The sequence below is a fragment of the Malus sylvestris genome, chromosome 9 (assembly GCF_916048215.2).
Source record: "Malus sylvestris chromosome 9, drMalSylv7.2, whole genome shotgun sequence".
NCBI classification, from domain to species: Eukaryota; Viridiplantae; Streptophyta; class Magnoliopsida; order Rosales; family Rosaceae; genus Malus; species Malus sylvestris.
In genome coordinates, this window is record NC_062268.1 from 3010545 (window position 1) to 3038402 (window position 27858).

Here is a 27858-nt window from a genome sequence, read left to right on the forward strand (position 1 = left end):
AAAGTTAGTCGAGTTTAACTTATCTAATCACTGTAGATGTGAATCAAGTCAGTTCATAAGAAACGTGCATGTATATGTAGATTAAATCAGTTGATCACGACAATGTGTCAGCTGATTTCATTGCGCCCGAGTTTGAATCCTCCTCGCATAAAGTTGAATAGTTTGAAATATGGTAAAAATAAATGATTATCTAATCATTAATGAATGGACGAGAAAACCCTTCAAGAAAACTGGCATAAAACCTTGCATATGATATGACTGGCATGCCGCATGTGTTGTGCTAGGATAGCACCAAACCTTATGGAACCAACTCAAGCTAACCCACAGGAAATTTATCAAATGAAAATGCAAGAACAATATAGAAAATAACACCAAGATTTTAACGAGGTTCCTCCACAGTCAGTGTAACTGGAGTACGTCCTCGGAGCAGTAGGAGAAATTAAATTTGTGGGCTTGCTCTTCAATTCGGTTGTGCCTTGCAAAAACTCAGAAGTATTTTGTGATGCGGGAGACGGTAGCAAGTGTGTTGTGGCAAAAATTGGAAGACAAGTATATGACGAAGAGTGCAGAGAACCGGCTACACTTGAAGAAAAAGCTCTACCGCTTCCAATACAAAGAAGGTACAAAAATGATTAGACACCTTGATGCTTTTAATAAGTTGATTGCCGACTTGTTAAATTTAGATGAGGATATTAAGGATGAAGATAAGGCCTTAATATTGTTGAATTCCTTGCCGGACTCTTATGAGCATTTTGTTACCACTATTATGCATGGTAAAGAAACTGTGAAATTTGAAGATGTGTCAAATGCCTTGATGAATTATGAAATGAAGCCATAAGAGAGGAAAAAAACATAGCAGAAAATGAGAGCAAAAACAGAGGTGCTGCAGCCCCATTTTGAAGAGAAGAAAGAAAGGTGATTTTCTTTCTTTGTTGGTACTCACTCAATCAAAGTTGTATTTGTGTATTAGCTTTGAGCTTTGTATAGAGAGGAAATTATTCACTATATTTCCCTCTCTATTTGTTTCTTTGGTGTGTGAGAGCTATTGGGTGTATTGGGCTTTTGGGTTGTGAGATTGTCAACACTTTGTAAACTCTCATTTGGTTGATAGTGGATTATTGGGTGAGCTCCTACTGCTCCGAGGACGTACTCCAGTTACACTGACTGTTGAGGAACCTCGTTAAAATCTTGGTGTCTTTAATATTTTGTTCTTGCATTTCATTTGATAAATTTCCTGTGGGTTAGCTTGAGTTGGTTCCAACGGGTTTGGTGCTATCTTAGCACAACAGCATGCAGTAGCTAGCAACGAACCGGCCATATGAGCAACTCCAAAACCACATGGATCCATTAGAATTTTGGATCGTTGTGTTTACTTACCAGTCTACAGACATTCAAAATTTTCTTAGAGGCTTTGATTTCATCGTTCCCCTAGTTTTTTGACCAAAACAGTTGTGGCAACACAAAACAAAAACAGCCTAAATCCAAAACAAGCACACAAATTATATATACGTTCAAATCCTTCCTCCAAGTTCCAAGCAACCACAGAAATAAAGAAAGAAGAGAAAAAAAAAAAGAATCTGATCGAGATGGAGTTGATGATGGTGAAGAATGAAGAAAACCCTGGGAGGCGCCGCCTGAGTGCAGCAGACCGCGAGGTTCAGGCAGCCCGGTGTGTCAAGAGAAGGAGAAGAGACCCACCTGCAGTCGCGGTTAGTTCTGACAACAACCAGAGTGAGCTACAGTTGCCTCAAAAGCCAGCTGATCGAACTCCAGCTACAACCATGAAGAGAAGCTCGAGATTTCGTGGTGTCAGCAGGTTAGAACGGAACAAAAATTTCCATGGTTTTCTGGTTTCTCCTTTCGTGTGTACATATATTAAGGTAATTTGTTTGTTTAACAGGCATCGATGGACTGGTCGATTCGAAGCTCACTTGTGGGATAAGCTCTCTTGGAATGTAACACAGAAGAAGAAGGGGAAACAAGGTATAGATTATAACGTTCATTTATTTATTTATTTATTTGAAGTTTTACTTCATTACGCTTAATTATTTATCCTTCTGGTATTGGTATCTTGTGTTCTATCGCATCGCTTTCGAATGGGCTATTTGGACTGAGCAGTTTACCTTGGAGCTTATGATGAAGAAGAATCTGCTGCAAGAGCATATGATCTAGCTGCCCTTAAGTATTGGGGAGCATCGACCTTCACCAACTTCCCAGTACGCATTTTTTGCTCATCGAATCTGATCGGCAAGTTGTGTGTTTTTGCATTCCTTTAGAAGTTTAACATAAAAACCCTACTGCTTACAGATATCGGACTATGAGAAAGAAATCGAGATCATGCAATCTGTGACGAAAGAAGAGTATTTGGCCTCGTTAAGAAGGTACGACTTCAAACATCTTTTTGCAGTAAGACTTCTTCAATTCGGAATTTCCTTGATCATGAGTATCCTAAAAGATTATTTGTTTCTTTTTCGTTACAGAAAAAGCAGTGGATTTTCAAGAGGTGTATCAAAGTACAGAGGAGTTGCAAGGTAATATTCTTATTATTTCGATGATCTTCGAATCAAATTCTTCGAAAAATTATTAACGAGATTAGTCTCCGATGATTATTTGGTGCATATTTTGCAGGCACCATCACAATGGCAGATGGGAAGCAAGAATCGGAAGAGTTTTCGGAAACAAGTACCTCTACCTTGGCACTTACGGTAAGTTATCTTCAAATGCAAATACTAGCTGGAATTTGGGAAATAAGCTTTCACAAAAGAGGGAACTGAAAAATAATTTGTGCAACACGTTTGTTCTTTATTAAAAACGATATATCAACGCATTATTGATGATATATCAACAATCGGTTCTTTATTAAAGAACAGACGTCCGCTCCATGGACTTTTGAAATCATAAGAAATAGAATTTGCACATACTGAGCAATGTGTTTCTATGTCATCTCAGGTACGCAAGAGGAAGCAGCTCGGGCCTACGACATTGCAGCGATTGAGTACAGAGGAATCAATGCCGTCACCAATTTTGACTTAAGTTCTTACATAAGATGGTTGAAGCCAAAAGCAGGCGACACTATAGCCACTCAAGAACTAGAGGCAGTCACAGAGCCTCAGAACATGCCATTCATGGCCAACGGCTACATCCCTGCAGACGAAACATCCTTCTCACACACCAATCCTTTTGCCTCTGACTACCTGAACTCTCCGCGGAACCAAGAAGTCACCCGAAGCAGCACCAATCTTAACGCCGGCAGCAAGTCATCCTCTCCCACCGCACTTGGCCTTCTTCTTCAATCTTCAATTTTCCGAGAGCTGGTTCAGAAGAACTCGAATCTCTCCGAGGATGACAGCACTGACGACGAAGAACCAAAGAACCAACCGCAGGCTGGCAGCGATGATGAGTATGGTGGGATCTTCTATGCTGGAACCGGCGAAAACCCTTTGGTTTGCTCCTCCGGCACTGACGGCGACAATCCATGGAACAACATCGCAAGCACTATTTTGCTCAATCAACCCACAAAGGCAAATGCTTCTGACTCTCTATTTTTCTTTTCTTAGATGAATGCCAAACAGACCAAGGACTTGTTCGTACGGGAAGAAAATTTTGTAAAAACCGGCGCGTCAAAAGTACATAGTTTGGGATTGATGCTGCATATCGATGTAAATTAGACACCTTAATAACGTCGAGTTTATGGTTTTGGGAATGTAATATTTATAAACTCTTTCGGATTTGCGATCATTTCATCTTGCCTTGGTTTGAATTATGCCTAATCACACGAAAACGAAAGAACTTTTCGAGTGAGTTTGAGCCTGCGTAGACGTGAAATCAACAAGTACAACAATGGTTCTTGCGCAAAAGTGCAGCACAATTGTAAGTTCAACCATTTGATCTCTGTTTTCCAGTTCATTTCTATTCCGTTTCTGCACCAAACACTTCCATTCAATTTTTTTTTGGCCAACTGGGACTTCTGCAATCCGTGGAACCTAGTGTTAGCTCGCATCTGCTATGGTCTCACACTGGGTTCCACAGATCGTCTACACCTGTGTTGTATAAACGATTCACATGGAAGTCGGTCTAAAAGAACAACTCAGAAACAACGCCACCATAAAAGTAACACGAACCTTAGAATTCAACGAACAGCATACCGTTGGTGGTAATTCGGTAAGTGATGAACTCAAAGAAGTAAACGGGCAAAGTAAGAAATTAAAATGCAGTGAAGTTATGAGCAAAACTGAAGACTAGTGCCTGAGATACGAATCATGTTTCTTACAGAAATACAGTGTCGTATTGAATTCAAACGATACAAACTTCACTTCCTCTAAGCTTCAAAATTGCTTACTTTTATTTCGAAAGACTTTATCTCGTTTAGAATGAAGATAAAAGGCAAAAATGATAACAAATGCCACCATAAAGATCCCGTTCCATGGAACGGGTGGGTCCTTGAAACATACAAGGGACGCCTCCACGTCTTGGGTGGCTTGATAGACGAGAGACTGCATGGCGTATAGGTCGTGGTCTGAGGCCTGCAAATAAAACAAAGCCATCTCGAAATCCAAAAGTGACATTGCAGAGACTGATTTGTCCAGCTTATACTTGAACAAGTTCCACCTCTGTATGAACTCAACGTGTTGACTACGCTTGAGGAGCTTTCTTTCCCCACCATGTGCAACTAAGGATTCGAGAACATCTACAGCAGTTGATATGCTGTAATTCATTGTTGTCAAAAGAACATTTCTCCGAGCAGCATCCTTCTGCACAAATGATAAGGATGAAATCTCAGAGAATGGCCCAAATGGAGTCTGGCCGATACTCCATGTGTAATCCACCAATGTAGTATTGTGCCTAGGGCTCCAGAGCATATGGGTTGGTGACACTCCCCACATGCTCTGCAAAATTGAACCAACAAGCGGTCTCTCAAGCTCTCTTGTTTGCGTAAACACATGATGCCCGTTACAGCTATAATCACTCACAGTCTGCGTGCTCTTTGTCCTCACTGCAATAACCATGTCTTTGAAAGCAACCGATTGGTGATACCTATCGAGCAACAACAGCATGTTGTAGTCCAAATCAAACACATAAACAGGAAGAACTCGACCAAAAGCCTCCTCAGCGAACCCTGCCACTCTCCTAAACTCGTCAGCCGAATCAGACAATATTTGATGCAATCGCTTCGAGTCCAAATACTCACTTGCAATCAAAGTATAGTTATCAAACAAGAACCTCGATGTATACGAGTTAATAGACCTCGAAATCGCAAATGAACAAATCGGGCAATCTGAGTAACTCACCCTATTAGTCCTGAAACTCAAACTCTGACCCCCTAACAACAAACCATTACTATTTGCCTCATCCATAAAGGTCCTCTCAATCGATTTCCAATCCAAACCACTCGAGTCCTTACCGCCATCGGACCCATAAACATGTATAAACTGAACAATCAATGAATTCTCAAACTGAACAGGAATTCTCAAAGAGGGAACAAGAAGAACCTGGTAAGCACTCCAAACCAAGGATGCCAAGTTAGCAAGCAACGCCTTTTGAGACCTTGGGCGGCCGTGCAACGCCGCCAACGGATGAAATTCGCCTCTGGGCAAAACCCCATCACCTGAAAGCCCCGGGCCATAATCGACAGGTCCGGCGCCCAAATCGATCCAGATATACCGGTCTTTCCCGGTCCAAATGCTGCCCAAACACTTGGTGAATGCAGGGGAAGAGTCCCCAGATCCGTAATTGTAAGCATAGGGTTTGGATTGCTGACCCAAATCGAGAAAATATAAGTAAACCCCATGAACCGGCTTCTCCTTCTCGAAGTCCTGCTTGATGATTTGGTCGATTGAGTCGTAGGAGATTGAGATGAGCGGCGATCGGAGGCTGGAAGGGGTTTTGGCGAGTCGGAGCTTAGGGTTTTGGTGAGGAGGGAGGCGAGAGAGGGGGAATGAGAGACGCCCAGGTGGAGAGAGTGCTGGACGGCGAGGCGGTGGGAGAGGGATTCGTAGGGCGCGATGACGTGGAAGTGGTTGGAGGGTTGGGAGGCGGCGGAGAGGAAGGAGGAGAGGAGGGCAGTGGAGCTGGAGGGGAAGGAGGGGCCGACGAGGCGGACGTGGAGTGAGAGAGAGAGGGAGAGGGAGAGGAGGGAAGAGATGAGGGAGTGGTGGGCGTGGGAGTGAGGGGAAGAATGGGAAAGGGAGTTTTTGAGGGAGGAGGAGAGAGAGAGGAAGGAGTCGTTGGTGGCATGGCGGTCAAGGCGGGATTGGTGGGTGAGGATGGTGTCGAGACCGAGGATCGGAGCTGAGCTGGCGGTGGTTATGGCGGCGGTTAGGATCAGGAGAAGGAGGAGAGTGGTGGTGGCGGCCATGGTGGTGGCCATGGCGGTCATCGAGGTCACTGATTTCACCGATTTGATGGACTGAAATGAAGTTGTGCGGTTTGGTGGTCTGAGGGCCTCAGACTGAGGCTCTGCATTCAATTTCGTTTTTCTTTTGTTTTTTCTTGTTTAGGGAAAAAAATGAGGCTCTGTTTGGGGTCTTTCTGTTCAGAAAGCACTTACTTGAGCAAAAAATATTCAAAAAGCACTTTTCTTTACAAGTCTTTTTTGTATTAAAAGTGCGTTTTTGATCAAATATAAAATAAAATAAAATCCAAAAATATGTTTACTAGAATGATGTCGAAATTTAAACTCAAAAGTGCTTACGGTAAGTCCACTTACAAGTTAAATGTCGTATCCAGTGCACAAGGCTCCCGCACTTTTTAAAAAATCACTTTTAAGTGTTTTTATACAAGGTAATGCTTTTCAAGTACTCATCTTAATTTTTGGTCATCGGGTCAAATAAATTGAAGAAAATAAATGACAAAAAATTAATAGAGGTGTGTGTAAGCGATTCTAAGTATTTGAACATTTACTTACATAAACACGTTACGAGTAATAACACAACTCACATTGCAACATCATAAAATCAAACACTATCATTAGCATCACAATTTAGTAATATTTCTAATTGCAACACATTAAGTTCGACTCTTATAAATAAACGAGCTAGATATCTAATTGCGGCTAGCTCAACCATTTGTTTGATTGACAAGCGTGGAGTTATATAACAAAATGCATCGGTGTTTCCAATAGTGGACACTATTCTTTCTTTTACAAATTTCCACATCGGCATATCCGTAGGCATTCTTAGATTTTAGGGTTCACTTTTGGCGTTTGTTAACACTCAAATCCAAAAACCACATCGAACTTTTGGGTCTTTGGGTTTAACAAACATAGTACGGACACAAAAATGTTGTCGCAGAATGCTCCGAGATCATCGTCTCCTTTGTTTTCTGTTACAAAACAGTTGTGGCAACGGAAAACTAATCGGGATACATCCAAAACAAGCACACAAGTTATATATACACTCCAACATCCTTCCTTACAGCACAAGCAACCACATCGACAACCACCACGAATCTAATTACGACGAGGGGAGCAGTTTATTTGGAGAGATGGAGTTCATGTTGGTGAAGAATGAAGAGATCGCTGGGAGGCGCCGCCTGAGCACAGCTGATCCGGAGGCTCAGGCGGCCCGGTGTGTCAAGAGAAGGAGAAGAGACCCGCCTGCAGTTGGTGGCAACAGAGAGAGTCAGCAGCAGTTGGCACAAAAGCCGGCTGATCAAACTTCTGCTGCCACCACAGTAAAGCGAAGCTCAAGATTTCGCGGTGTCAGCAGGCATCGGTGGACTGGTCGATTCGAAGCTCACTTGTGGGACAAGCTATCTTGGAATTCAACACTGAAGAAGAAGGGGAAACAAGGTAGGTTATGACTTTCATCGTCGCATTTTACCTGTATTTCTTTTTTCGCCTGGATACTGATATCGTATCGCGCTTTTGAATGGACTATTTGGACTGAGCAGTTTATCTTGGAGCTTACGATGAAGAAGAATCTGCTGCAAGAGCATATGATCTAGCTGCACTTAAGTACTGGGGAGCATCGACTTTCACCAACTTTCCGGTACGAATTTTACATAGTCTGTCGAGTTTATATTCAGAAAAGCTAAGAATTTTAACGTAAAATATCTGATCTTAAACCTTGATGATTCTGCTTACAGATATCTGACTACGACAACGAAATCGAGATCATGCAATCTGTGACAAAAGAAGAGTATTTGGCCTCGTTAAGAAGGTAACATCTTCAAACATCTTTTCTCAGAAAGACTTTCACCGAGGATTTTCGTTTAATAGTTTCCTGAAAGAATTATTTTTTCCTTTGTTTCAGAAAGAGCAGTGGATTTTCAAGAGGTGTATCTAAGTACAGAGGAGTTGCAAGGTAAAATTCTCAAAATTTCGATGATCTTCGAATCAAATCCTGCGAAATATTACTAATGAAGAAAGTGTCTGAAGAACTGTTTGATGAATATTTTGCAGGCACCATCACAACGGTAGATGGGAAGCGAGAATTGGAAGAGTTTTTGGAAATAAGTACCTTTACCTTGGCACTTACGGTGAGTTATCTCATTATTTGTGTTCGAATCCACCTCTCTCCAAATATCGCTTGTATCAGGAAAATATAATGAAAAAGGAGTTCCCAATTACTAAGAAATGTGCCTTTATCGCGTTGCAGGTACGCAAGAGGAAGCAGCTCGTGCCTATGACATTGCAGCAATTGAGTACAGAGGGATCAATGCCGTGACCAACTTCGACTGGAGTTCTTACATAACATGGTTGAAGCCAAGAGCAGACGACGTGATAGCTACTCCACAGGTACCAGAGGCAGTCACAAAGCCCAAGAATGCACCATTCGCGGCCAGCAGCTACATCACAACCGAGGAATCTCCCTTCTCACTCACAAATCCTTTTGCCTCTGATTACGTACACTCTCCTCGAAAGCAAGAAGTTATCGGCAGCAGCAAATCATCTTCTCCCACCGCGCTTGGCCTACTCCTCCAATCTTCAGTATTCAGAGAACTGGTTCAGAAGAACTCAAGTTTCTCGGAGGATGATAGCACTGACGGTGAAGAACCAAAGAACCAACCGCAGGCTGATAGCGATGATGAGTTCGGTGGAATAATCTACAACGGAATTGGTGGCAGCCCTTTTGTTAGCTCTTCCAACACTGATGGAGACTTTACATGGAATAGCTTTACAAGCTCGATTTTCGCGTAGTCAATCAACACAAGCGGATGCCTCAGACTCGAAATGTTTCTTTTCTTAGACACAAACGAAACGAAACAGAACTTGTTCATACTTGTAAATAGCAGAAATGGAGCATCAAAAGTAAATAGCATGAGATTTGGTGCTGCATTTCGTTGTAAATTAAACCACGTAAAGCATTGCTTACATGTAATATTCTCAATTACATCGAGTGTACAAACTCTTTTTGATTTTCCATCTCACCTCATTTTAATCTATAAGACTATTAGACTGAGACTAATACGCTTTCAAGTTTTTGTTTCATCCGTTCTCCTTTGTTTTTGGATTTCAGAACTTTTCAACATGATCATCCTTGGAAAAAAAGACAGGACAAGAAGCATTGGCGAAGTCCCTAAAGAGGAGACATCCGATTTGCATTGGCGAAGTCTCTAAAGAGCAGACATCCGACTTCTTCAACATCGTTGACACTACCAATAACAATTCGACTCCCGTTGACAGCCAGGGCACAGCACCTTGTGCTGTTATTTGTTCCATATTCAATACATGTCAAGGAATTGATCAGTGCACCAGTGTTGACGTCCAAAACATTAAAATGCGTATCCACCGGACTTCCTGTAACTATTTTGTAGGGATCCATGTGCAAGTACGTCACTGGCCCTCCGTGTCCACCATCTACCACTATTGGTTCTGAATTCAAGGTGCCCAAGTTTTTCCTTGTATCGTAAAGCATCGCTCTGCACACAAGACCAATGAACTTGGAGTTGTATAAAATGGTTTTTGACCTCAAACGAAACACGGGCATTAAAAATAAATGAAACCAAGGGAATTGAATTCTATGCGTCGTACCTGCCATTGCTGCCTACGCAGAATAAAGATTTGGAAGGCATTGCTTGAAAAGAATACAGAATTGCACCTGCTGCTGCAATGACAACTTTCTGCATCGTCCTCAAATCGATTGCTACCACAGAGGAACCAGCAGCAACATAGGCTAGATGTTCATGACACTTGATGCCTATAGGGTAACCGAGAACAGAAGTCGCCCCACCGGCAAACGAAGAACTGGCAAGCAGTGCTGCCTCCGTATCCCACACCATCACCTGTTAAAAACCACAGTAATCAATCATCAAAAAGGCAATGGCAAAATAACATAATTTTTCAAGAGGATGACCGGATTGCTTAAGAACCATAGTTGAATGGATTTACAAAACTAAGGGTACCTTAGAATCTCTCGAAATCGTTACCAAGTGAGAGGGGTTGTCCCTACAAGTAAGACCAAAATGAATACGATTACTATGGAGTAAAATGTGTCACCGAAATCACAAGAAACATTTTCAAATGAGTCCATATCATTACAAGGAAAGAACTCATACATGGAAACTGACATCAACTGGATGGGATTTTTATGCCCGAAGAAAGTCCCCAAAGAATGCTTGCCCTGTTTCCTGAAAAAGCTAAGAGACCAAAGGCGAACCGTGCCATCCTCCCCTCCGCTTGCAAATACTTTTCCGGCTCCATTGCCTAACAATTTATCTGAGAGGGTTGTAACTTGGCTACTATGCCCCCTAAATTGTCGCCAGCAATAACCCTGTGACAATATTGGTTTAGGAAATCACATGTACTATATAGGAAAACTTAAAGAAACAGATATTTGATAGATTTGTTTAGAAAAAAAAGATTAAGAGCACACCTTCCTCCATAGCCGAATGGAACTATCATCGCTTGAAGTTACTAAAACCTTCTCCGGTTTATATAGTTTATGTAGATACAAAGATGTTTCATTCAGTGGAAACAACCTGCAATTTATGTCAAGGTTCTTAGGGTTAAAAAAACCTGAACATTCCGAGAAAATTTAGTTGATAAACAGTGTGTCATCGAGTTAAAAATCATTAGACAACGACTAGAACTCAAAACCAATGTATATCAAGTGGAACACAAGAGCTCTGTAAGCGCCCCCAAAAGCTTAAGTTAAAATGCTCAGATAATAAGGCATAGCGAGGGAAAACCGCACACAACCAACCTCATGCAAGTGATTCTTTCACTGTGATCACTAAGAGTGACGGGTCCTCTACTTAACCAATCCTCAGGCCTTATCATGCGTATCAGTGAACCCTAACAACAATCAACCAATAACAAAAAAAACGAAACAAAGTTAAAACGCTCAGCTATTCAAATACACGGAAGAATGTGATGTAATATGATCATATATATATATATATATCTATATATACCTGAGAGAAGATTAAATCTTTCTCGGTCAATAATACTTGGTCGAAAGGATTTGAGTTGGTGTTCATCTGCAAAGTGAAAGGATCGGAAAACTTGAACTGCAGCCCATCCATACGCCGAGATAAATAGGCTTCTCTAAATCCCGAAGTTATAGAGATGGCAGAAGGTAGTGTTTTCTGGGGCCAGCGCTCCCTGCAAAGAAAGTTTTATTTCTTTGAACAAATGAAAGAAATACAAAATTGGGAAACTTGCATAAATACCACCCAAGCTAAAAAATTTGTCAGCTTAAACTAATACTCTACTTCTAGTGTAAATGTGTCAATCTCCGTTAGAAATCGCACCAATACTCGTCGTGCCAAACGAAATATCTTCAGTTCATGTGGTATTTGCGCACACCCCTGGTAGTCTATGTGATGTTTATTCAAATTTTTTCTTGACAAGAACAAAAAGGAGTAGAAGAAGTACCTGAACAACCGCTCCCAAATAGCGTCAGAATATGCCATTTTTCTGAGATATTTGCAGGTCACGGCAAAGTTGGAGAGGTCTTGGAGGCTAATGGAGCTGGTGCATTGCGCCAGCGTATCCGCGTTCAGGTCCTTGATGCTCGTCGCCGGCGGCGGCAGCAACCGCGACTTACCCCTCCGTTGCATACTCATCTGCTGCTGCAGAAATGGTGAAGAGAATGGCCCAATTTCTTCCATTGAATATTTGCTTACTCTTCAAGTATGCTGTAATGACTTCCACAGTTCCACTGCAACATTTATAAGAAGTGTGCAGTCCACTTGAAATCTGAACCGTCAATCTGATCAAACGGCTGAGGATCAAACCAACTAAGTCCTGCTCTCTGCACTCTTTTTTACTGCAGTGTAGAAGTAACACTGATTTGGAAAGATTTGGATTTTAATGGTGGTGATTTTTTTCCCAGATTTGGCAGAGGATATCATGTAAGTTTTGGAAAACAATTAATGGGGTTTTCCTGCAAACTGAGCACAGCAGTTCAAAGGTATACTTTTACAGTACTAGTACAGTTCTTCATGATCTTTTCAATGGCAGGGGGGCATCTGCCCACCCAGACCTGAAAAACTGCCCCTACCGGCTGAAATTTTGCCCACCCATACAGGAACATTAATGAGCCGTGGCAGCTAAGCTTCCGCGAACGGCGCAGTCAAATCCCGGTTGTTAAATATTATTTTTGACGGAGAGGTGTCGTAGTATTAGTCCGGCGGTGGAAGTTGCAGAGGAGGTTGGCTTCTGGGAAGAAGACGACACTGTTTTTTTTTTGTTTTGGCTTTAAAATCTTTGTGTTAGTTAAACGGGGAGTTTTTGGCTCATCGGCGGAGGTGGTGGTCGGAAATGAATCAAAGCCTTAACTGTTGGGATTTGGGAGTGAAGAGTTTACAAGTTGGTGGGAAACTCAGAACGGTAGAGAACGGTAAAAATGTTGCCGTTTAACTGTTTTGTCACGAAGGAGTTATGTTAAAGTTTTGACTGGACCAACTTACGAAAGACTTTTGTGAAGAGATTTTTTGGTGCGTCGGAAACACGGTTCGTACCTCAAATGTAAGAAAAAAATTATTTAAATCCATATAACTTTGTTCTACACCCAACTTAAATTTTAAACGTGAATAATACTTTTTGAATAATGGTATTTATACCATGTTTTTGTATTACATTTCTATACCACTTTAGATGACATCTGATGTGGATAGCCACATCATTTGAATTAATCAGATTTTTAAATTTAGTTCATTATTTAATAAACTAATAATTAAGAAAAACTAGTTAATTAAATGATGATTGTAGAATACGAGTAATCTTTCTCTTTCCTAACCAGTAATTAAGAAAAACTAATTAATTAAATGATGATTGTGATATATGAGGAGTCTTTTTCTTTACTTTCCTTTGGTTTTGCAAATTTTTCAAATGATGTGGTTGTCCACATCAGATGCCACCTAAGGTGGTATAGAAATGTAGTACAAAACATGATATAAATAACATTACTCATACATTTTAACCTATTGCATAATTATCATCAAGTACAAGATGATGAAACTAAAATTTATCAATAAACCTACCTCCAATAATATGTAAATATAAATTTACATATTGAATTGAGTTTGTGAGGGTAGTTTAGGACATAAATTTGGGTTTAAAGAAATATTAATAGATTAGTTAAAAGTAATATGAGTGTAGAAAATAAGTTGAGTGTAAAAAGAGATTATATGGATTCAAATAAAATTTTCCCGAATGTAATAATTCAATTAAATGAAACTTGATAAAAGAAATTTTTAACTAATTGTAATACGACACTTGGTGTACCTAAATGCATTCTGACGTACTGAAAATTTTTTCTTTTTAAGATTCCATCTGAAATTGCCAAAAGATCTTGTAAATTTATTTGACGGAAGAAAAATAAAAGTGCTTGTATTTTATAGTTGTTTGTTTCTAAGAAGTACCCGTTAAATGCTTTTTCAAAAAGCACTTGTGTGCTTTCTAAATTTCAGGGCATTTACAACAAAATAACTTCTGGCAGAGACACCTATGACCATAAGTGATTTCCGGAGAAGCAAAAATCCCAAATGAGGACAAATTTTATAAACTCACTACGAGACTGCTACTATAGTAGCTCTCAAATTGCAATATATATATTCAATTTATCCTCACAACTGTAACATGCTCGATTTCAGAACATGACATATTCCCTCTATGTAAAAACGACCGGAATAATATATGCAAAAGTGCTTATTAGGAAGGAACACCGGATATTGCAAACAACGCAACTGCACCCATCTCTACAATTCGTTCGGGGATATGATGGGGAGGAGATTTACAGAAGATTCTGCGTAAGAACGAAGGATCATCTGTAATGGTGTGTTCTGAGTCCCAATCCGACTAAAATATGAAGACCACGCTGTCGTGAACTCTGGACTTCTGGTTCTGAGCCACACACTCAGATATCCACATCAAATTTCTGATCTCCTGCTCCCTCAACCTCATGTATGCGAAGAAAACAGCGTAATGGAACTGCAGTTCAGAGGAGAAATAGAAGTGTTCAGTGACTGAATGGAGAACTGAGGAATACTGAAGTAGATTACGAATACACATAGCTGCAAAGTAACTGCAAAACGAACCTGTTGCTCAAATGCTAAGCAAAGCCTTTTCACCTCCTCTTCATAAAATGCCTTGTCAAGCATCTGGGTTTCGCCATAGGATAGTTTTGAAAAAATAGACTGATAAGGAGGATATTTTTCCATGCAACCACGTACCTACAACAACAAACACGTTGTCAGCTTAGGCGAAACCATACTACAATGTGATAACGTTAAGAGATACACTAATCAACTGATATTAGCATGTAACAGAATCTAGGACAGTGATGGAAGGAAGTGAGAAATATATTCATACTGATGATGTTACACAGAGAACATGAACAATGTCGTAAAATTTTAATTCACTCAGTCTTGCCCCAAATAAGCAGAAGGCCTTCACAAGAAGATGGAGCAATATCTAAAGTATCATTTTTGGAAAAGAAATAAAAGTAAATGCAGCACACAGCATACCTGATCAATGTCCTCACAAACAGCAAGTTCCTCATGGCCATAGGGATAGCTGTACGAAATAAGCAAACAGTTGTCAGTGATGGCAATCCAAAATATAACATAATTTACAAGTCATCAACAAATCAGGATGGCCGAAGAACTTACAGTAAACCAAAGCTAGAGTACAACTTCCTGCGATCATCTCGAGTAAGCTCAGTTCCAATACTGCAGGGTGTGAACAAATAGCATGAGGCCATGAAAAGAATGGTTAAGACCTCCAAAAGTACGACATAAGAAAACTTGTTGACACCTCAGCATTAGCTTACCTATTTATGGTAATATTGACAGCCCTTCTGTCAGCCTCAAAAGCAAGTAAGTCAGACATGATCTCCGCTGTGGCACCACCTAGTTTCTGTCCAAAAGATCAAAAGCAAATTTATGAAAAATGACAAAATATTTAAATGAAAAACTTCATAGATGGAAATACATGCATACTCTCGAGTTAGAAATCAAAACTTACCTGACAAAACCTGTAAAAGTCTTCCAGGTATGCCTTGTAAAGAGTGTTCCTCATGATTTCAATGTTCATGTCATCCAGGTCCTGGAAACAAGAAGGACGAATACATATCAGAAACCTTCCACAACAATCAAATACTAACCCATTGGAAAATAAGGGTATAGGATCACTAAATCTTACCTCAGATGTAATGCATTCAGAAAAGTAGGGAGCAAGTGGTGTGTCAACAAGCACCAATCTGTAAAGCTCCCGCATATTCTGTGCAACAGCCAGGGTGGCAATACTGATGAGAAAACACGAGAACGAGATGAGATTTATAACAATGTCCAAGTCGTAGAAAATACTTAAGAGGGAAAAAGGATAAATCAAAGAAAATGGAATACATAACTCTATGAAAATGACAATACCTGTCAAACATGCCCAAGGGGTGGCATTTTTCCAAAAGTTCCTGGACATCTCTCTCATGCAAGGTTCCAGTAACAATCAGGACAACATTGTCTATCATGTGACCATATCTGGATGAGGATAAGAAACATTAAACTCCCCAGTTAAAGCTAAAATTAAATACTGATAAGTACCTAGATAATTAAGATTGTAATTTTCACACATCATAGAGATCCTCCAGCCTTGCCGGAGCAGTGGCCTAATGTTATATGCTGAGTACCGACCGAGGCTAAGGCCCGAATCAGGTTTATGTTTTCAACACTTTTCTAGTATTCTAATAAACACAACTCAAATTACCAAACAGAAAATATGGCAGGTACATACGTAATATACTCCAAAAAGGTCGACAAGGGCTCTGTAGCTTGGCATAGCATGTGCTTATACTCATCAACCAATTTAAGAGTGCACTTCTCCACAATTGTAGTTGTATGCAATGGGGAAGGTTCTGCAAGAAAATCCCCAGATAAGCAAAGAACAATAATAGACCACAGAGAGAGAGAGAGAGAGAGAGAGAGAGAGAGAGAGACCAATATATGGGTTTATAAGTTAAAAATGATCATGCATGTATAAGACATGAAATATACGCTCATAAACCCTCTTCCTGTTTCGAATAGATACTCTCAAAATATCACTTGCTACCTTGTGTCTCATATGTTACCCAAAGTATTACTAGTAAAAGGTTAAATTAACCAAAATTATCTTAAAGATCCATCCGTTTTCCAGTAAGCCCAGCGTGTTGTTTCCTCTTCAGTTTCGCATTTACACAGTTCATATCACGAACATAATATTGGAATACCTTGATTGTCATAGTTAATACAACTGCAGATATACAGAGTGATATATCAACTCCACTCTAAATCACTTAAACATTAGGATTTATTTCAATCCATGACAGAAAAGTATCAAACTTTTCATGTGTTCTTAACATTTTCTTCTAACAATTTAACCTAAAAATACAAATTCAAATCCCTCACTAATGCGCCCTAATATATTCACCTACTGGCAGAATTTGAGCATTCAAAATCATACCTTTAGTAAATCACTAAGATTTCGATCGCAAAGTATTGCTCTTACTAATTCTAAATCAATGGCACCACCTCGAAATTTAAGCCCTAATACAACCTAAATTTCAGATCGAAGGGCTGGATTAGTCCATTAATCTATGCGTACGATCCAAAATTCGGTCCCAATTGTGTTCCTTTCCTCAATAAACAGCCCGAGGGCTCAACGAAATGAAGAAATTACAAAGAGATGTATAAAAAACGCACCGTTTTGGAGGTAGGGGCCGTACTCGGTGGCAGAGAGGTGCATCTTGATATCGTCGAGGGTCTCGCACTGGCACAAATTGTTGTAATCGGCGGCGGTGAGGAGGCCGGAGCGGTGACCCCGCACTATGGCCTCCAAGTAACCGCCGTGAATGTTGAAGGTCATCGCTTCGAATCCGTACATTTTCGCCGAAATTTCGAAAATTTGCGCGATCTGCCACTGCACGATCCGCAAAATTGAAGGTCTCGCGGGAGAGGGAGAGAGAGAGGAAGGGGACGATCGGGGAACCAGAAACCCCCTTCTGCAGCGAAATCAATGGAAACCCTAGCGATTTGCAGGCGGAAGCTGAAATCTGGAAATTTTGCAGGTTTAAAGAAAAAGAGAAGATGACTGGCGATTAGAGCTCGAATGCAGTGGTACCAATCCAGATTCAGAGAAACAAATCTGGTACGTTATTAGCTGTTGTGGAATTACGAGGTTGCCCTTCTTGTTTTACGTAATTGCCAAAAACCCTTTTCGGTTGGCGGGTGCCGGGTGGCCCTTGGCGGGTGATATTCTGGGGCTTCGTTTGCCATGGACTTTATTGGGCCTCAGTAATACAACCTGGTCCAGCCAATTGTCTGTGTCCGCCTTTGATGAGCCCATAGTTGGGTCCAAGTAGTTGTCTTAAGAGCATTGAAAGGCTAGTTGGGCCCATGCCCAAATAGGTAAAGGTCAGGAGATAAGTCGGAGAGATTTTTCTGTGTGCCCAGAACTCGAGCACATATATCATATGTCATTATATAATGGAGGGAAACTTGAAAAAAAAAATAAAAAATCTTCCTTCCACTTGTATAGTAACATATGGCACACCGCCCTCTGGTTCGAACACATTGAAAAATGTCTCCATAAGTTTATCATCTTTTCCTTTTATTCGCAAATAACTATTTGACATATATGCATAATTGTTTTATACTTACCTAAAATGATACCAGACGTGTTTGTTATTGTGTCACATTGTGATCTTGTGTGAGCAATTAACTCAAAAAGTAATCATTTATGTATACGTGTTTAATTGTGATTAGTAGTTAAAGAATTCAACATAAGTTGGAATGAATGAGATAAGGTTGTGGAAATGTTACACAACTCAAAAAATAGGAGACCAACTATCTACACGATTAACACGATGAAGACATTGTTAATTGTTAAGCTAATATTGTATTAATATGATAACTTTTTCTTATTTTATTTATAAATAACTTGGGTTATTATATTGTCGTGCTATCTTTTTATTATTTTTTGATGTATCATAACAAGGACATAATATACTTAGGGCAACCCGAACATAATACATGACCACACCTATATGAATACTATATCTATCTCTTCTTTCGTTGTATTGTTTTTAGCATGTTGATCAACATGTACATTAACATGAACACAACAAATATAGAGTAAACTCAACGACCAAACACGCAGAGGCCAATCCACTTTAAGACAAGATGGGCTAGCTGTTGAACAAAATTTGTACATAATATGTAAATAAATAATTCACTCGACACAATTTTACTCTTATTCATTTTTTCGAAAAGGGTTTTATTAATTTGAGTTCGACCCATTATAGACTATGCGTCTATTAATTACAATCCTTCGTTAAAAAGGAAAAACCTTTGATTCCAACATGAATAAATTGTAACTTGGGGATTTGGGTGTTTATTTGATTTTGCGATTGCACCTAGGTCGAGCCCTAGATTGCCTACATACCCTCGTTGAGGGATCAAGTCACTTGTAGTTCTTTATGTATTTGTTGGGGTTTGACGCCTTTTGCAGTTTTAGCTCGTGCGGGCAAGGAGCATTTGATGCCTTGTGCAGTTTTAGCTCATGCGGATGAGGACTTTGAGCCATTGGAGCATTTGATGCCTTGGGCAGTTTCAGCTCGTGAGGGCGAAGACTTTGTGCCATTGGAGCATTTGATGCCTTATGCAGTTATAGCTCGTGCGGGCGATGACTTTAAGCCATTGAAGCTTTTGATGCTTTATGCAGTTTTAACTCGTGCGGGCAAGGACTTTGAGCCCTTGGAGCGAAACAAGCGGCTTCGTGCCATTTGGTATTTAATACGGCTTCGAGCCATTTGAAGCAGCTTTGTTCCATTTGTAAATTGTCGTGGATTTGTTCCATTTGAGACTTGACGTGGCTTTGTGCCATTTGAATTTTGACATGGCTTCATGCCATTTGAGACTTTTCTTCGACTTCATGCCTTTTGGGATTTGATACGGCTTCGTGCCATTTGAATTTGGAGCGACTTCATGCAATTTGTATCGGCTTTATGCCATTTCGGGAATTTGATCCATTAAATTTAATGTAGAGTAAGTCCATCGAGTATCGTGCTTTGAGATGGTTCATATCTACAGTATTTGAAGTGATTTACGTCCTCCACTTTACTCTGTGTCTGATTTTGGCCCGGTACCATATCTTTTGTTTCAACATTTCTTGCTCCATCTTTAACTTTAACTTCATGGAGGCCATGCTTGTGATAAACTCACGTGAGAGGTATTTTACTTTTCCTCTTCCTTTGCACCTTCCTTCTCCAATAGGTTTCGTAGGAATTCAATCCTATTTGAAATAGGACTTTGAAAGCATGAAAGCTGGACCTTTTTTCATTGTGAAAAAGACTTATTTGACTTGTCTTTCCTTTGAGTTTTTAGACTACCTAGTAAAGGTAATGGAGTCATCCATTTTTCCTCTTTCCTTTTCTTGGTTTTAGAATCTCTGTCACTTTGTCACCATGTTTGCTTTCTTTCTCTTTTTGTTGTTGACTTTTATCTTTTGCTCAATAGATTACAGAACAGCGAGTCTTTGCTTTCATATTGTTTAATGAAAATGTAAAAGCAAGTTGCGAGTCTTTGCCTTCTTTAACTTCTTCACACTAACCATCGCTGCCATCTTCTTATTCAAGCCTCTGTCGATTTTGTTAATGGTCTGGACCCGAGTGCCTAACTACATCGCTTGGTTCACCGTCCTCAGATTGTGGATTGCACTGCTCTTGGGCTTCTTCCGAATGACTGCCGGAGACAACAATTGAAGAGCAGTTGTGTTGCGGTTTGGTTGCTGCAGTGTAGTGATCACTTAGACTTGGTTGGAACTTCAATGGGTGGTTAAGACCACCCACAAGAAATTCATGGAGTTGACGGCAGCGGCGGGGAACGGATCACTTAGATTGATTAGAACTTCATGGGGTGGTTTACCACCCCTAAGAAATTCATAGGACTAACGGCAGCGACGGGGATGGGAAAGGTTGAAGAAACAAATTGCTTTTTATTTGGTTTCCTACAAAGTCGAGAGAAACCAAACAAAGAAAGATTTCGAAGGATAGATTTATACCTTTTAATGCTTTGTAGCCTTTCCTGCTCTTTGTTCTTAAGTGTAGCATTTGATATCTTCACCTTTTTTTCCTCTGTTTCTCTTTTGCTTTTGTTCTCTTGCTTTGCCTCTCCTATTGTGCTCTTCTTTATTGTCTTTTTTTTTTGTCAATTTCTCCCCCTCGCTTTTGCAGTCAATCTCCCATTTTAAAGACTTAGGGTGACAAGAAGAGTGGGGTGAGAAAGTTGGTAGTTTTTCACCAACTCCCTTTTGCACGTTTGAGGAAATGGGCAACTCCTCACATGTTCCAGCATCATGGTTCTTTAATTTTTCTGATTTAATTCATTTTTTTATTTGTTTAAAAAAAATGAATGGTGTAGATTTTCTTGGTTAATCTTCACCGTGGATTTTAATTGCCACCGTCATCTCCACTTTCCTTGAATTGAGGAACCATTTTTTTTGGGGTGTGATATCCACACACCCCATTTTACTTCTCACACACTTTTCTAATTTTCGACCGTCGGATCGGATGAACTGAAGAAGATCAACGGACATAAATTAACAAGGGATGTGTGAGAAGTAATTTGGGGTGTGTGGATAGCACACCCTTTTTTTTTTTACCCCAACAGCAGTTGAAACCCCTTTTCCCTCCCAATCTCAGAAATTTCATGTGGAAGAGTTAAGTGATGCTTTTTGAAAATTTGAGATGTCTTTAAAGTTGTCCTCCGACTACTCTGAATTGCGTAGGGTAGATGCTACTCATGCTTTTGATGCGTTGCTATGGGCATATGTAGATAGACTTACTTGACATATGTCGGCATCCGCATGCATGCTCGCTCAAAACTATTGACATCAGTAAACATGCTTTATCGGAAGTTGTTGGCATCTGTCGACAAGCGTGTAATATGATTTGATAAATGATCTCAGGGCACCAAAATTCAACGAAATTTGCATGTTATTCTATTAAAAAATGTTTGTCCGTTGCGTTTTATTCTTAATAACCCCGCAATAATATTTTGTGAACCCGCCACCACAAACACAGTACATTACCACCATGTATGAGACTAACTCTCTCTCTCTCTCTCTCTCTCTCTCTCTCTCTCTCGTAAAGAAGTAATTAAACAACATGGTGACGATTAGTTTATGCAAATAATTTTCACATGTCAGACTTGGCAACGAAGGCGCAAAAATCCCCCAATCATTGCGTTTGGTGTGACTAATTAAAATATGTGAATTTTAACGAAAAATTATATTTTACACTAAAAGGTTAATCTTTGTATTATTTACTTTACCTTTTATTTTGTTATTTTCGTTAAAATTCAAAGTTTTCAAGCATTTTTCATTAGTTTTCCTTTAAAATATACCTCGAATGGTTGTACAAATCGAATTCAAATCTCGGGTTTAAGGTAATTAATTATATTTTAATCATAACAAAGCTTGTTTAGCGCTGTCAAGCATCTTCTTAAAACAAGTGCACAATATCAGATCGGATATCATATTAAAAAGGGCACACTACTTAGCTGTTGCAAATTCAACATCAGCTCTTACATTTATCAATTACACATGAACACATATTTTAATAATTAGAATTATAAATACAAATTAAACTCATGGCCATTTATGATTACGTAAAAGCACGAGATACTGCTAAATTTGCAGCAGTCAGGTAGTAGTGTTCTTAAAAATGCCAAAGCAAATATATATAGTGGTGGTCTCTCCCCGGTTTGATCTCAAAACCTTTGTTTTTCTTCTTCTTTGGCTGTGTGCCACGTAATACCAAACATATAGTTTTGGCTGTGTGCCACGTAAAACCAAACGTATAGACCACGTGACCTGCGAGGTTTTCCATGTGGAAGTCATCCGCCAGATTTTTTTGCCACGTGACCAGTGCGCGCCATTATTCAAAGCCGTTTGCCATATTATTTGGTAGGTGTGGCCACATGACATCCATACGGACCATGTATGCCCTCACTTTTTTGTATAACAAATAAAGGGATACATGCAAAAAGGGGTGTGATATTCACACATCTTATTTTACTTCTCACACATATTTTTAATTTTCGGCCGTCGGATCGGATGAATTGAAGAAGATCAACAGACAGAAATTATCAAGGGATGTGTGAGAAGTAAAATGGGATGTGTGGATAGCACACCCCATGCGAAAATTGCTACGGAGATCATATTTTTAAATTATCATATTTTTTAATTAAATTAATAATGTCATTTTTACTCTAATATTACTATTATGGAAAAAAAAACATTAATGTGAATTTATTGAAGAATAATAAAATAAAGATACGATAAGTTATAGGGGATATAAAGCTATACCCTAACAAGAAGTAGAAAAATATTAGAAACAAAAATCGATTAAGACAACTCGTAGCATAAATGAAAATTCGGAAGTCCTAAAAGATTATGAGCAAAAACCGCAACTGCACACTATGGAAAAAAATTCCCACCAATGAACACCAACATATGGTCAACAATATAGTTTATAAACAATGTACCACATGATTTTCTTCACAATAAGTGTGTGAAACCAGATATACAAGAAAGAGAGAATGGTACAACAATTTACCCCATCAACCAATAAACACCAAGTCAACTGAGAAAATTCATTATAAAGAAAATGCACTGCCAACGAAGAATTCCACTCAATCCAAAAAGAATGTTAACCCAAACGAAAAGTTTGATGAAGAGCTTGAAAATTCCTCACTCCAAAAACCCTCTTCATTTAAGGAGGCACAACACGTCATATCAATTAATGAGTTTATTCATAAAATTTTAGTTACATGTATCATTTATCATGTTCTGTGATACACCAATGTGATCTCTCTAACATTACTTGATACATAATAAAAATTGGAGCTTCATTCGCACCCCAAGCCAATACAATAAAAGTTAAAAGCATTTTGAGTCGTAGAAGGAACTGTATGATCCCATAAGTAAGTCCCTTCGACTGGATTTACGATGGTAATTGTGGCATCTGTCATAACGCTAGCTTCCCTATACACATGATTTCAAGAGATTGATGTCAAAACTGATTAGATCGGCCTTGGTCGCCTTGACCTTAGGGACGATCGACGAGCCGAGTACATCTCAAACAAGAACCGTATGGAACAAGAAAACGAAATGAAACTAGAAATGGGCAATTACTTGTATGACGTTAGAGTCTCAGATATTGTGATAGCGATGAATGAGGAGGCATGGAGTTACATATCGGATGCTGTGGTCATTGCTTACACCATAAACTGATATAACTGCCGCCCAACTACGTACGTCGCTGGTGGTGCTTATCAGTTATTCCTTCCGTCAACGGTCTCATTTCTTACAGGGTCCAACAGCGCCATGCCCATGCAGCTCTGCAAAGGCTTTATGTTTAGAATATTTTACATGCAAAATTAGGAATTGATTTTATATATATATGAAACATGATGCAGTGCATAATAATTAAATTATCTAAGAAGAGACTGATTTTCCCTTTAAAAAACAAGCATTTGGCTTGGTCGTGTTTAATGAATTCATGATTAGCAACGTCAAGCGAGCTTTGTTTCCCTTGATTGAGTGATTCCCAAGAGTTCTATCCCTCATCTTTTTGAGACCTCCGGATTTTTCTCTACATCCAAATAATATACATATATAACACTTGATGCGTGTTGCGCGTATACATTTCATTTTTCTTCATAGCTTAAGAATGCACAATAACATGCTTCAAAAGTTTTGTTTTCCTATACACAAGCAAACCAATATAAGATATGTAGTTTACTACTTTCCTTAATTTCTCTTTTTAATTAATTTCTCATTCCATACTTCATGCTTACGTTTAGTGAGAAATTGTAATGTGATATTGTGAGAATGTCAAGCATATGACAACCCTTGTATTTTTCTTCAAATATAAACTCGTTGTCTATTCATATTGTATTACATGCACTGAAATAAAGGCATGAATAAACAGGAAGTCGAAAATTCCTCCCACGTTAATCCCTTAATCGGCCTCTTGAGTGTGATCACTTAGTCAACCCTTGCTTAACAAGCAAAGCCTGAAATTAGTCAAGACCCCCTTCAATTATGGTTAGAATTTCGTCAATAATTAAAGGTGTGCTTAAAGGGATTAAAGATGATGCATCCTTAATCAATACATCGATAATTTAAGAAAGATGATGTATCGATAATTTAAGGAAGAAATATAGACCTTTATCCAGGGAAAGTATCCATCCATATACATTCCAAATCCAAGCATGTATAGAGAAGATGCCAAAAGAAAAAAAATAGGGAAAATATAAAATGACAGAAGGAACGTACAATACAAAGGCAGAACAAAACACTAAAAAGTTAATTAAGGTTTTGTGGTCCTAATCGAGAACTTCTTGTTGTGTATCTTCATGCATATCTGTTAATTTTTGTAGGCCTCCTAGAAATTTTTTAATGTGCTAGAATACGGGCAAATATGCCATATGTTATTATAGAAATGGAGGTAAGGTGTTTTTTTTTTTTTAAGTGTACCTCTACTTGTATGATGAGACATCTACACCCATATTCTGAACACACTAAAAATCTCCCTAGGCCTACAAGGTTTTGTTGTGGTCCTAATCAAGAACATCTTGTTGTGTACCTTCGCATTCTACGGTGTACCATTATTTGGTACATGGTAGGCATCCAAAAATGAAAAGAAAACTATAATTTTTGAAAAAGATAACAGTATGTACACATCGAAAAAATTTCAGTGTGTTGCCCACACCAATGATACACCAATTATCATAATACAATTGATTGATTTTTTTTAAATGTCTAACTAATTATATTATTACACATGGTGTATCGAATATTGCTTATTAAACTTAATTGTGTACTTAGGGTGTGTTTGTTTGGGCTCACTAAGTTTCATTGGACTAGACTAGACTATAGTCCAGTGTTTGTTTGGCGCGGGGATTAAGTTTAATGGGATTAGCCGGTACTCGCTCCGACTAACCCCTTCGCTAAACGTTCTTGGCGAGAACCCCCAATTCTCACGGGATTGCTAAGCCCGTCTTCGAGAGTGTTGCTCGCTCGCTCCTCATTCTTGGTCGTCCTCCTCTCCGGTCCTCCTCGCTGGTCCTTCTCACTCGTCCTCCTCATCTTCATCCGGTAAATTCCAAATCTGACGACCTATTTCTATGATTTTGTTTTGTAGATTGTGAAATCATTATTGGGTTCTGATTGATTTTGTTGTTTTGGGTTCGAAATTATTAATGGGTTTTGATTGATTCCTCCTATAATCCTTCTAGTTGTTATGCTTATATATACCTTCTAGTTGTTTGGCTTGGGTTTTTGACGGATCAAGGTAGTGCTGGTAACCCCAACAGGAGTTCTAGCTGGCGATGCCCCTGTGGCTCTCAGTGTTGGTGTTGATGGCCACGACTTGTGTGTAGCAGGCATGGGTGATGTTCTAGGTGAAGCCTTCTTTGTAACAGAAGGCTTTGCTTTTGCTTTCTAGGATTTGCAGGTTGATATACTTTTCCAACTGATTTTTGGGGCTTTTGCGTAGCACGTTTTTTATTAATATCATTCGCCTTTGTAGACGACATTTCGGCTTTCCTTTCATCAAGAATTCGCTGCATGGCTATAAACTGTGCTTCTTTGTTGTCGTAGTTTTTATCGCCTGCAATGGCTTATTCCTTGCCGTGCTAGCAGTGCTTGTGCCAAGTACTTGACTATATTTGAGCCACTACTTTGTTGCAATTTTGCATCTCAACCAAAGCTGCGCAATTTGGATACCTTGACTATTAGTCTACATCTAGCTTTCTCTCCCCTTTTAACTATTCTACTTGAACTTCAGCTTGTATGGGATCCGGGGCATGCATTTTGCAATTTAAGCTATGCAGCTTTTGCGTTAGTTTTCTTGTTCCGTTCCAAGTGGATGAGGTTAGACCATGATGAATTTGAGGTATTTGTACTGTCCGGCAAACAAGGGTTTACCTTCAGTTATGAAATATTCCTTGTTGAGTTCTTCGATAATGCTAATGCATATGTGCTGCCAGTGTCATTGACAAGTTTTGGGTTACCTATTTTCGTCGCTTCAAAACTTGTCAAGGAAAAATATTCTTGTTATTTTCAGAAGTTTCTTTCCATGCTTTTTTCTCTAGCAGTGGGTACAGAGCCATTGGATGGTCTTTTCACTATAAATTCGAACCCATTCCAAATGGAGACATTTGAGAACATGTTGGTAACTTGGGTAACACAACCTACTGCTCGATTTTTACTGGATGGCATGCATTACCATGGTGTGCTGAACATGGCATTTCTATCGGAGTCACAGAGGCTTTTGCAAGTTATAGAGAATATTTCTAAGTACATGAGTCTATTGGTAGCTTCCTATCTTGCTTATGCAAATCAAATCCATGTGGTTCTTGCCTTCTATATTGACAGCATTGGTATACTAACTGATTTTGGCAAGCATTTTGATGGTGATGAGTATGTATCCTGGTGCCACTTCAATGCTAAATACAACATCGACCTGATGGCAGCCTTGTTTATGGTTCATACGACTCATATTCGTTTAATGGAGATGTATTTTCCAGATCCTATTACCTCATTGCCTCCTGCTCAGGTTCTACCTCCAGTATTTATACTTGTTCTTTGTTTGGTTTCACATTTTCATATGCTTGAATCAGATCATATCTATTTGGGGAAGGGCAATCAGGTTCCTGCTACCGATATTAAGTGCATGCATAATTAGTTGAATGGGAATGTTTTGCATGTTGGCACATGGTTTGGGGAAGCTATAGTGTTCTTATCGCTACACATATGGAATGAAATTTTGCGCAGTCATTTTGTTCTAGTTGATCCTTTTCATCACCATGGTATATGGAGAGTTACCTTAGCAAATATGAGAGCAGCACTAGATTCTGCAATTTGGTTTTCTGTGTACACGGGATTTACTATAATTGGTTGGAATCTTTTCATTGCTCTAGTTCGTGTGAACATGATCCATATTCTTTATGGGGAAGGAATAAAACCATCACTTTCACGACGTGTTCGGGGTTTAAACAAGACAGCGTGGAAGCGAAACGCTTATCTAATTCACTTCTTCACCTACGCAGTCCAGAGTAACGAAGTTGCTGTAATATGGTTCCTCACAAGTGATAGTGAGGCTCCCATCTCTTGTTTATCTAGTAATACAGGCTCCCATCTCTTGTTTATCTTCATGTATGTAATGTGTGTACTGTGTGTGTGTACAATGGGAGTCTTCCATGTGTGTACTGTGTGTGTGTACTCTGTGTGTGTGTGTCTGTGCATGTGTGTGTACTCTGTGTGTGTGTGTGTGTGTATGTATATAATGTGTGTAATCTGGGTGTGTGTCTGTTCGTGTGTGTGTGTGTGTCTCTGTGTGTGTGTGTGTGTAATCTGTGCGTCTGTGTGTG

At 39.4% G+C, this 27858-nt stretch overlaps 4 protein-coding genes, 1 long non-coding RNA gene and 1 pseudogene across 5 annotated transcripts; 3 read left to right on the plus strand and 3 right to left on the minus strand.

Annotated features, from left to right (window-relative positions):
* Nucleotides 1-1459: 1459 nt before the first annotated feature.
* Nucleotides 1460-3738, plus strand: LOC126583665 (AP2-like ethylene-responsive transcription factor At1g16060). The gene is made up of 7 exons (XM_050248163.1): nucleotides 1460-1816; nucleotides 1901-1983; nucleotides 2119-2216; nucleotides 2308-2381; nucleotides 2481-2531; nucleotides 2629-2705; nucleotides 2950-3738. The coding sequence occupies exons 1-7, from the start codon at nucleotides 1587-1589 to the stop codon at nucleotides 3555-3557; spliced, it is 1221 nt and encodes a 406-aa protein (XP_050104120.1). The 5' UTR covers nucleotides 1460-1586; the 3' UTR covers nucleotides 3558-3738.
* A 481-nt stretch (nucleotides 3739-4219) lies between these two features.
* On the minus strand, nucleotides 4220-6517 carry LOC126583654 (uncharacterized; annotated as a pseudogene).
* Nucleotides 6518-7482: 965 nt separating this feature from the next.
* LOC126582515 (AP2-like ethylene-responsive transcription factor At1g16060) lies at nucleotides 7483-9139 on the plus strand. The gene is made up of 6 exons (XM_050246657.1): nucleotides 7483-7789; nucleotides 7891-7988; nucleotides 8086-8159; nucleotides 8253-8303; nucleotides 8402-8478; nucleotides 8598-9139. The coding sequence occupies exons 1-6, from the start codon at nucleotides 7483-7485 to the stop codon at nucleotides 9137-9139; spliced, it is 1149 nt and encodes a 382-aa protein (XP_050102614.1).
* Nucleotides 9140-9384: 245 nt separating this feature from the next.
* LOC126582516 (uncharacterized) lies at nucleotides 9385-12054 on the minus strand. The gene is made up of 8 exons (XM_050246658.1): nucleotides 11819-12054; nucleotides 11356-11545; nucleotides 11145-11236; nucleotides 10815-10920; nucleotides 10498-10712; nucleotides 10345-10387; nucleotides 9974-10224; nucleotides 9385-9861 (listed from the first exon to the last, which is right to left on the minus strand). Exons 1-8 carry the CDS (start codon nucleotides 12052-12054, stop codon nucleotides 9519-9521), a joined length of 1476 nt encoding a protein of 491 aa, XP_050102615.1. The 3' UTR covers nucleotides 9385-9518.
* A 1889-nt stretch (nucleotides 12055-13943) lies between these two features.
* On the minus strand, nucleotides 13944-17548 carry LOC126583667 (V-type proton ATPase subunit d2). The gene is made up of 10 exons (XM_050248166.1): nucleotides 17122-17548; nucleotides 16178-16298; nucleotides 15817-15924; nucleotides 15590-15692; nucleotides 15413-15493; nucleotides 15219-15304; nucleotides 15058-15117; nucleotides 14914-14962; nucleotides 14485-14619; nucleotides 13944-14377 (listed from the first exon to the last, which is right to left on the minus strand). The coding sequence occupies exons 1-10, from the start codon at nucleotides 17300-17302 to the stop codon at nucleotides 14246-14248; spliced, it is 1056 nt and encodes a 351-aa protein (XP_050104123.1). The 5' UTR covers nucleotides 17303-17548; the 3' UTR covers nucleotides 13944-14245.
* A 7810-nt stretch (nucleotides 17549-25358) lies between these two features.
* On the plus strand, nucleotides 25359-26070 carry LOC126583684 (uncharacterized). Its single transcript, XR_007609798.1, has 3 exons — nucleotides 25359-25582; nucleotides 25783-25940; nucleotides 26016-26070. It is a non-coding gene; the product is annotated as an uncharacterized LOC126583684 (long non-coding RNA).
* Nucleotides 26071-27858: the final 1788 nt, after the last annotated feature.